This window comes from Cynoglossus semilaevis, chromosome 11 (genome assembly GCF_000523025.1).
Source record: "Cynoglossus semilaevis isolate Cse_v1.0 chromosome 11, Cse_v1.0, whole genome shotgun sequence".
Classification (NCBI taxonomy): domain Eukaryota; kingdom Metazoa; phylum Chordata; class Actinopteri; order Pleuronectiformes; family Cynoglossidae; genus Cynoglossus; species Cynoglossus semilaevis.
In genome coordinates, this window is record NC_024317.1 from 5,196,457 (window position 1) to 5,207,353 (window position 10,897).

The window sequence follows — 10,897 nt, forward strand, 5'->3', positions numbered from 1 at the left end:
GAAAGAAAGAAGGAAAGAAAGAAGGAAAGAAAGAAGGAAAGAAAGAAGGAAAGAAAGAAGGAAAGAAAGAAGGAAAGAAAGAAGGAAAGAAAGAAGGAAAGAAAGAAGGAAAGAAAGAAGGAAAGATAGAAATGAATGTCTATGTTTCATTACCAGGAATACAGTCATTCAGTGGAGGTATGCAGGTGTCCAGTAATACTATGCTGTTGTTCAGCTCTGAAGAAACACTAATGTTTCTAAAGAAGTCACATTGGAATGTTTTTATTCCTACGTTTCAAATATGGACATTTCCTTTTACAGTTGTACGTTAAGATTGACCTCATGGTATACGGTTGTCATAGGCCAGAGGTTAAAGCAGATCATTTACTTGAGTGCTGAGAAATCTTCGGAGGTCAAATTATTCCAGATAATGTGCAACTGTGAGACAAACACATCTGACTGTCAGGTTCTGTTTCACACCATCTGTTGGCTCATATTTTATCAGCTTTTATCATCTTGACGCAAGACGCAAAAATGGCAGCCACCTGGCGCCTGATGTGAAAGTGAAAGGTAAATGTGGTGAACCTACAGGTAAACGCAGGATCATTTCCTCTAAAGGTGAGAACTTGCAAGTGCATATACACAAAGTCACACGGTGTGTTTACTCTGAAACGAACAAACTGTGTGTCCAACCAAGTGGTCTAAACCTGTGGTTCTCAGCTATTTTCTTTCATGCTCCTCCTTGGGGACGGAAATGTTTTCTCCAAATCCAGTAAATATGAATCAGATGCAGTGGCCGACGACGCATTTTCGTGTAACCAGAAACTGAGCTGAAGAGGTGCAAGGGTCGGAGGAGTGACAGCAGAAAATTGCTGGGGCCCAACGTGCCTACTTATCGCTCCATCATAGCGTTAATTGTTACAATTACTCACCGATGTAAAGAGGAAATGTGTCAGATAAGACTGCGCTGATTCAAGAAGTGTGTGAGACTACTGCGGTATGACCATGTTTCCTAGAAGAACATCATGAATTATGAATTAGTGACATGACGATAACTTACACATGACGTCCAAGGGTTACAAAAAGTTGAGCTAACCACTCCTGTTTCCTTTTTGTCATTACCTCCGTTGTCCCCTATGGATTGTGGATTTACTTAGATTATAATATTTAGCACATTTATCACATGGGCAGAATGTGATTAATGTCCACCGGTCCATTCAACAACAACAATAATAATAATAATAAGAAGAATGTATTCCCTTATTCCTCCCACAATGGATAAATGTAACTCAGGAGACTCCATTATGGATATGTGGTTCTTCCGGGAATCAAACCTAGGACTCTCTGGTCACAGCAGTCAAGGCAGGCAAGCTAGCCGCTAACCCTGTAAAACCACATAATCATTGCTGTAACACAAACTGTTATTTGCTCACACTGTGTTTGAAGAAGCGTTTGTTTCATCGTATTGCCCCTAGCTTACAGGGGCAATAGGGTTGACAAGGTGATTGACACAGTCGTCAAATGGAGTGTGAGTATCGTATCGTTTTCGGATTATAAGGCGCCCCAGCCAGCTAGACTGCCCTCTAGCAGCTGTCGGTGTAATAATAACAAACATGTGAAATAAAAAGAAAACAATAAAAAACTCAGTGTTCTTCGAGTGTTCAACCTGAAACTAGAACTTCTGCTACTTCCGCCTCCAAGACTCTTCGTCATGTGATCGGCAGTGACAGCAAAGATACAGCAAAGTTGATATTCAACACAGTTTCCCATACCGCAAAAAAACCTGGAAACAGTTTTGTATGTTATACAGAATCTAATCAGGGTGATAACATGGATGATTACATGGTTGCATAAGAAACTTGTGATGTACCACATCACAGTCATGGGCACTTTCTAGAAAGCCAAGAAATGTATTCCACGTCCTAAAATAGACTGCATTAGTGACAGCTCACACATCTCCGGCTGACTCTTCACGCTGTCATGAAACTTCATTTCTGTGAACATGTCCCTCCTTAGCCTTCACCAAGTGTGACAGCACTTTTTATTTACTCAGCAGTTTCTGTTTTGTTTTTTTTCATCTGTTACTTTGGTTTATGAGTTCTGGCTTTGAGAAAAAAAAAATCTATAAAAATGTCCTTTATGCTAGATTTAATATCAAAGTCACCGTCTTTGAAACATCTTTACTCAAATCTACGCTGAAACAGTAAAAAAGTTAACATTTTATATTAAGTGAGTAAATGAAACTACACACACAAGCAGGACATGCACCCATGCAGGCACACCTGCACCCACACATGTAAGGTAATGAGTTTCCCATGTGACTCATTCAGCTTTCACAAGGTTTTTTTTTTTTTTTTTTTATGAATGTGAAATTTTGAAAAGTTATTGGAAAAATATGGAAGGAACAGTAAATTTTTGTCACTTCGTCACATAACGCAGACTCAACAAAATATAATCGAATTAATCTGGTCTAAAAGTACGTCAAGGCCAACGGGGCGGGGAGGTCTTTCAGTTCTAATCAACTGCTGGGGAGTTTCTAGTATGAGGCTGAGGGTCAGAACAGAGGGGTGACCACACCTAAAACCAAAATAAAGTGGGGTGGGTGCGTGAGGGGGCAAAGGGTTAAGGTGTGGATGAGAGGTCAGTATAGCCCAGTAGGACTCACCCATTTTTTTCTTTCATTATTTTAACATATTTTAACATCTTCTCTTATTTCAATTTTTGGCAGCACACATCTGCACATGGATCTGAAATAACCTTGTTTTTGCACAACAGTTCAGAGGCAGTTTAGTACAAAGTGAAATTCCAAAGTGTCGATTTTGCAACTCTCAGATTTTTACGGACAAATTAAGCAACTTTTTTTTTTAGGTCTTGACCTCTCGTTAATTACCCAACACCTGCTTTTCTTAGCATTTTTTTATTGGCACTGGCTTATCTATATATATATATAGAGAGAGAGCGAGAGAGACAGAGAGAGAGAGGTTTTTTTTCTTATTTTAAGTTTACAGAAAATAACAACTGCTGTAAAAATGAGCCACCTCTTAAAAAAGCAAAACAGAAAAAGAGAAGTCGTTAAAATGTGTGTAAATAAACATATTTATATAAAGTAGGGGGAAAAAAAGACCATAGAGAGACAACCAACCGTTAACACCCACATTTACACCTAAAGTAAATTTAGAGTGAATAATTGCAACTCCCTGCATGTGGTTGGAACTCCCACAGCACAGAAACACCATCAGTGAACAAAACTGACGTTCTTCTTGTGAAAATGTTTGGCTAATCTGCTTTATCACAAACTGGTTGGAGGCTGATTTTGGTGACAAACCACCTGACAGGTCCTGCACTGATGCAAGTCAGTGACAAAGTATCCCAAAATACCAACTTTTCAAAACGGTGAAATAAAATAATTTTGAGAGGGCCATGAAGCACGGATGGAAGATTTCCTGAAAATACCCTGCAGGCTGCCGCCACCACCAATCCCTCAGCACTTCTCTTTGCAGAGTCAGACGTTTCATTGCCCACATCGTTTCTTGTGCCTGCTGTGGTGTGTGCTTTACGTGATGGAATCTCTCGAGAGATCACCGTGACTCCTGTGAGCAACGTCACCTGTCAATCATGTCAGAAATATTTTGTAACCCTCCAACATGCAGACCTCAAACCACAGGTTGTGACACTGGCAAAGTTTCCTGTTATTGCAAGTCGACAGACAGGAGGATATTTTCGCTGTGATTCTCTGTCAGTGGGAGTGGCATTAAAACCGGTCTGTTGACGAACCACAGACGGACAGTTATTAAAGTGTTGTTACTACATATTCATAGTGTTATTGCATTTTAATGGCAGTCTAAAAGGACAGAACTATAAAAATGTTTCCATCATTAAAATGTATCATATATTATTATATATTACTACAACATATTGATAGACATAAAAATACATACACACATATAAATAAAAAATATTAATGTCAGAATTATATTCTTGCTGTCATTACTTATCATCCATCTATCTATCTATCCTTATTACTGTTATTATTGCTTATTAATATTATTATTTCATGTTTCAATAACGTGTTTTAAACAAGACATTATTTTTTTCAGTTTTTTTAAGAATTGAGACTTATCTATTTAACACACCTAAATTGTTATTAATATATATCGTTATTAAATATTGATGTCGTCATTAGTCGTGATAATGGAATGAAGGCTGTGTAATCTGAGCCTGCTTCAGTCTGACTCTGATGTTCCTTTTTCTTTTTTTTTTTCTTTTTTGCATAATTTAAATTTCCTCTCAGTGTAAAAAATGCTTATTCTGAGGTTTTTGTATAAAAACTGTTACAACTGTGTGTCACATACATACATTTCTTCTGCTCTGATTTGAGGTCATGGAAGAATACGATGTCATTCACAGCTAGGTGAAAATTATGAAAATGATGCAATCTTAAAACGCTGACACATTGACGACATTCCATTTTCCCCTTTAAACCTTAAATTCATACCAAGCCTATATGGGAGGAGTCACGTATATGTTGAATTATCGTGTGGGGAAAATCCCCCCCACCCAACCTTTTTTTAGAATAAATCTTTTTAACTCTTTCTCTTCCAGTTAGTCTCCACCCTAAACTTGCCTATAAATCTACAACACCATGAGTCCAAGATCACACACCAAGAAGACTTTCCAGACTCTCTCTAGACTTTTGGCAGCTCGTGCATCCATCATGTCTCCGCAGTCGCTCCTCGCCATCGTCCTGGGTCTCCTGTCTCTCTTCAGCTGGGCACTGAGCGGACCCATGTGCACCAACCAGTGTTGTCGATTTGTGGAGGGTTTCCCCGTCCGGCTGAAGAAGCTCAGGCAGAGCTATTTACAGATACGGGACTATTATGTGAGTAGCAGCAGATCACTCACTCTGCAGGTTGACTGGAGCTAAAGTGCAGCATCATTTGGTGAAGATAAACAGCATCAACTCTGTGGTGTGCCGCCAAGTGATGTTGCAGATCTCACCACAGTGTCTGCTCACATTCTCAGTGATGTTGCAGTTCTCACCACAGTGTCTGCTCACATTCTCAGTCACTGAGCTCAACCTCCTTCTGTTGCAGGAAGCAAACAATGATTTGGACTCTGTTCTCCTGGACCACAGCATCGAGGACTCTTTCAATGTGAGTTTCCCATATCATTTTAACTCTATATTTCCTGATTACAAATGGGAAAAAAAATCATGCACTAAACTAAAAATCTTACACAACTTGTGACACAATTGCTGTTCCTTCCCAAACAGAGCCCATTTGCCTGCCATGTTATGGACACCATTCTGAACTTCTACCTCAGCGAAGTGCTGCCGAGAGCTATGTCCCAGGTGACGGACAATATAGACCTGAAGCCTCATGTGGAGTCAATACTACAGATCTTTGACGAGCTCAAGGACGACGTCCACAAATGTGTGAGTAATCCACGTGTTTTTACTGAAGAAGATGCAGGGAAAAGTACACAGCAGTTGTTGTTGGAAGGCTTCGGTGCATTACATCTACACCATTCCCCACCGGAATTTTCTTGACGTCTAGTCTAGCCTCTGACAACCCTTTGAAACCACTTCCACGTTCAGCTCAGATGCTTCATTGCTAGTTGTTCCTGACGTGCACTCATAGCTGTCGCAAAGAGGAATTCAGTGACGGCTCACAGGACAGCTCATAATATTGCTTTCGTCAGTAGCTATTAGTCTGAAGCAGTGTACAGTACTGGGTATCTTCCACTTTCTCAACAAAAGAGGAAGAGAAAACCAACAGATTCAAGGAGCACACATCGCAGCCAAAACAGAAGGACTGGGTTTCACAGCAACAGCAGTCACAGAAGCCGAACTCCAACAACCTCTGTGCTAACGCTGACTTTTTTTTTACTGTTTTTTAATGTTTTTATTGTTATTTTTCTACAGAGAAACTACTTTTCATGCAAGAAACCCTTTGACATCAAAGACCTAAACTCTAGCTACACTCAGGTGAGTGCCGGCGCCACACTTGACTGTGCACACGTACTGAATCCACGTGTGTGTGTATAGGCATTCACTGTAACCTCTGCTTGTCCACAGATGGAGAGTAAAGGTCTATTCAAGGCCATGGGCGAGCTGGACCTTCTGTTTAACTACATTGAGAAATACCTCGCCTCAAAACGTCAAAGAACGCGAGTGACCTCTGCCTGAACACACGCTGACCCTGATAAATTATGAAACTGAATGTAAACGTTATTAGATGTCATTTTTATTTGTCTCAGCTGGCTGAACTGATTTTTTTTTTTATTACAACTGTCTCATTATTTGTCCTGGGGACAAGTAAAAAATGGATCATATTGAGTCAATATAAAACAACCTACATCTTTAAATCTTTTTTTTTTTTATTTATTGTATGTATTATGTTATTTATTTAAGTTTGGAAGTGTTTGTTTTTCTTTACTGTTGAAATCTAATAAATATTTTTTTCATGAAAACCAAACAGTATTTACTCCTGAAGTGAATTTTGTGACGTGCCAGCAGCTAACGTGTCATTTTTTAGGAGATGTGAGAAGAATGTGCATTACATCCTGCAGTACTGCAGTACAATATATGAGGGGAACTCAAAAGTGTTGAGTGTAAACTCAATAGGCTGATGCTCTAACCTCAAACATGACCTATATCACATCACTTACCAGAAGCGGCATTGCTGTGTATAAACTTACAGTAAATAAGTAAGTAAAGAGCCGGCTTTACAGCCGTGGCACATGTGTCGTAGCTCATGTTCTCACAGTCAAACAGAAACAAGGTTAAAGGAGTCACACGTGTGCCTGTCGGGACCTGTATTTATTTAACGAAGCCACTGCTCAACATTAATCAGGATTTTCTGAAGAATCCACTGCCCTCAGGCTCATACCGCTCCTCGTCGTACGGCTCATAAACACACTTTGGTTTTGAATCACCTGTCTGACCTGGCAGCCTGACCTGTCTGACTGTTATGACTGACTGTAGCTACTGAGAGAGCCTTGGTTTTGGGGGTGAGGGTGAGAAAAAATGTTTGTTTGGTGCTCATTCACCTTTTTTTTTTTTTACCATTTTCCAATTCATTCTTATATATTTTCTTACAGATATCACAAATTGGCAGTACGTATACACACACACACACATATATATGTGTGTGTGTGTATGTATGTTTCTGTATATTCTGTAACAGAGGATCTCATCACTTTTGTGATCAAACAATAATTCCGGCTCAATCCCCCGCTGGCAGTTTTCTTAGAAGAACGTTCTTTACAAAAAAAGGCAGCTTTTTAACATAATCAGCTCAAAAGTAATCACAAGTGCAGAGAGGGGGAAAAATCAAAGCCACCACAACAACCACAACATGTACAGAGAGCTGTACTTGACAGGAAGGAGTTTGAATTCCAGCACATGTCTCAGTGACAGCAACACTGTTTCCATTTCATGTCATCTGAAGCCATCTCTGTTGGTGGCTCGGAGCCGCGGCTTTCTTGCTGAGGTGTGGCATCTCACTGCTGCTATCTCGGCTCCGTCAGAGAGGATGCACGTTTTTGTCTGAGTCAAGGTGGCAACCCACTTCAAAAACTACACTCCGCGACACCACGTCGAGCTGAGAAGCCTCGACGTGAATTCACACCTTTGTCACAAAAAGGTATTGGTGTGCCAAAACAATGCCTTCAAGTTTCACACTTTGTTTTTATTTTCAAGAGTGATAACAAAAGTGGAAAGTTCAGCACACCTACAGCGCAGCTGGTGGTCTTTAACATCACGTGCACGGTTCTTCCTGCTGCCTCTTAAATACAGACCCCTTTTCCAGAAGGGTTTCTTTGGCTTTATTTAATATCTGTGGATAGTTTTGTTTTTTTTTAAACTAAAACCCTTTTGTTTGACATTTCAGATTTTTAAAGTTTAGAAGAAGTTCAATTATAAAAGAGACATTGTCTCCCAAAGACTAGGTCGTGACCCTCAGGTGGGTCGCGTATCTGCTGCTAACACAACAGTTTCCCAAATATGGGATCAATGTAGTACAAATGTATTTATTTATTTTATTTTATTCTGCTCAAGTATCTTTGAAACAATGTTTCCCAGCACATGATCATATAGACCAGGGATTCCCAAATTAAGCTGCACTCCTGGGGGTGCTCCAGTTGCCACTAGGGGGAGCACGGAATAAGAAATTTCCACACAATAAAGACGTTTATATATATTTTTTAAACTTTTTTTTTTTGGGGGGGGGGTTATATTGGGGGACTGCATCAGCAGTTTGGGTACTGCTGGTGTAGACTACAGGCCTGTCACCACTCTGATCTGATATTCATTTCCTCATTCAGTCAGTCACGATCCACTGCTTAATCCCTAGAGGGGCTAGAGCAAATTCCAAATCAATGGGGGGAGGGCAGGGACCCCCTGGACAGTCCACCATAGGGCCACATACAAGGCCAAATGAGCATGGTTCTGGGCTGTGGAGGGAAACTGGAAAACCCCCCGAAAACCCACACACAATACGAAAACTCCATACAGACAGGTTGTCCGGGGATTGAACCAGCAAACTAGTGACCTCCTTGCTGTAAAATAATTTTCTACCATGTGGCCCTTTAGCCCTCATTTATTTTAAGGGAATTTTGGATCAGGATGTAAAGGCCTCACCTCTAAACCGTGTTGAAAGGTACAGTAATGGACTGGTGTGGAAACCACTGCTGAATGCGCATGGAAATCCCATGGAACCCTATTACTGAAGATACACTGCTACCCTTTTGGACAAGGCGACGCTACCTGGGCTTTACTTTAGCAAAAATGTTCTCGAAAGCCATAAAATACCTTAAGAACAAGACGGTGCAGGAACACCTGTCGACAGTAAAAAAAAGTTTACTGTTATTCACAGGATAATGCATTCATTTCATTGTGTTTCATCAGTCTCTTATTGAAACGAGGCAGAGCGAGATGACTGGGGGTTTCGTTGCACTCAAAACTTGAAGACAAGTGGCAGTGTCTAAACCGCACCTGGAGAGAAATCACATATCTGCAGAAAACCGGTCTAAATACACTGCAGTTGGGAAATATCTGTGATGACAAAGACCCCAGGCAGCTCACTACACAAATGCGTATATTCCAGAAGTCACTCATAGTTGCAAACATGACACTTGTCACAAGATGAGTCTTTGTCAAAGTCACGGGTCCGGAGCCGTCCCAAAAACCCCAAGTTTGAAACTAGCTGAGCTGAAGCATGAAAAAAAAGAGGGAAACAATATATTAATCTTTGTGTCTTTTTTCTTAAAATGACTAATTTAATACTCAACACAGTTAATGGTAGTTCTTTATAATTTCTAAACATTTATTGTTTATTTGAGACCACCTTTATTTGTCCCCCATTCAGGAAATGTGTTAAATAAAATAAGGAGGAACACCATATACGGGACATATTGGGCAAAATAGACTTTTAGTACATGAACTTCCACCTCTTGAGTTCTGACGACTGACTAGACGTTTTATTATCTGCCAAAATCTTAAAAGCCGCTCCAACATCATGAGGATTATAATAATTCTGCACTCAACCGTTGCCACGGTAACACAAAGCCGCCCTCAGGTCTTCAACCAGCAGAAGCACAAACTGGCTCATTAGCATTTAAATTCATTAGAAAAAAAAATATTAAAAAAATAATAACTAAAACATGGCCAGGGTTGTGCTTTATGTTTTTTAATCCAAAGCTGAAGCAAAAAGTACGGCAAGTGAAGATGAACAAAGAATGTAGGGAAGAAAAATGTGTGCTTCTAATACAGAGTGATTAAAGGAAAAAAAAAACAAAAAAACATTGTGAACATTTCCCACAAACATTCAATGAACATCTTTAAAGTGAGAGATGTGTAGGTGTGCGACGACAGGCAATGTGCTTGTGATTTTACAGAAGACCAAACTGACAAAAGTGACGATCATTTCCCACACTCCCGTGTGTGATCTCCGTCTATAAGAAATGACCATAGGCGAAAAGAAGAAGATGATGATTTTGGATGGCTGTTTTTTTTAATGACCCATTTAGAAGACAACAGCTGGAAAGCAGGGCAGCTGATGGCACGTAAGAATAAAACAACAAGGTGGACCATCCCACTGGAACACCTGGTCCAAAGTCACCCTGGTGACTTATTGTCATATGTATGTCTTGCGGCATTGAATGGACACCTTATGGCAACATCATTTTCCTGCATATAGTCTATGAGAGGAACCATTGGTGATACCCTGGGTGAACGTGAAGAGTTTGCTGGTGGTAATTCAGATTCTGCTAAGGTAAAAGCAGCAGCTCCTCGGTAAGTTCTGCTCACTCTCCCGGAGGTGTGAAATACAGTGGAGATGAACCAAGAGCTGGTACAACCATGAACAGCTTTACCAAGACCGGTCTGAAACTTGTACTCTCTAGAGGGCGCCACTGCTTGCATGAAGAGACAAACCCCCCCTCCTATCTTTGCTCAACAAGTAACACCATCAAAAAGGCAACATTCAAGCTGACAAACACATCTGCATAGCATTGACCTGGAATACAATCAGGCAATGTTAGGTAATAGGTTCTACAGCATAACATTGGTAAAAGTCTAATTGTAGGGAGTAAAATCAACTGCTGAGTTTAACACTCAGTAAGGCCTACGCTAAAATGACCATAAAATCCATGTAAAAATACAGTTTATTCCATCTCTGTGTCTCTGCTGAGCTACATGAACGACGGGAATGAGTCGGTTCGGTTCTGAGAGCGACCGTCCTTCTATGCTTCAACATTATGTACTGGAAAAATAAAGGGTAAATGTATAAATGTGTGAGTGCATAGGCTCCTGTTCAACATTTACAAGGACAAACTGAACTGACAGACAAACCCAGTCCCATCACTGATCAACTCTACTGGACCAGTACTAACAGTGAGATGGAGCGGGGCTGGGGGG

The 10,897-nt window shown here is 40.4% G+C and overlaps 1 protein-coding gene across 1 annotated transcript; it reads left to right on the top strand.

Moving 5' to 3' along the window:
* Positions 1-3,180: 3,180 nt before the first annotated feature.
* On the top strand, positions 3,181-9,830 carry il10 (interleukin 10). Its single transcript, XM_008320172.3, has 5 exons — positions 3,181-4,858; positions 5,073-5,132; positions 5,252-5,413; positions 5,903-5,965; positions 6,056-9,830. Exons 1-5 carry the CDS (start codon positions 4,622-4,624, stop codon positions 6,164-6,166), a joined length of 633 nt encoding a protein of 210 aa, XP_008318394.2. The 5' UTR covers positions 3,181-4,621; the 3' UTR covers positions 6,167-9,830.
* The last annotated feature ends 1,067 nt before the right edge of the window (positions 9,831-10,897 follow it).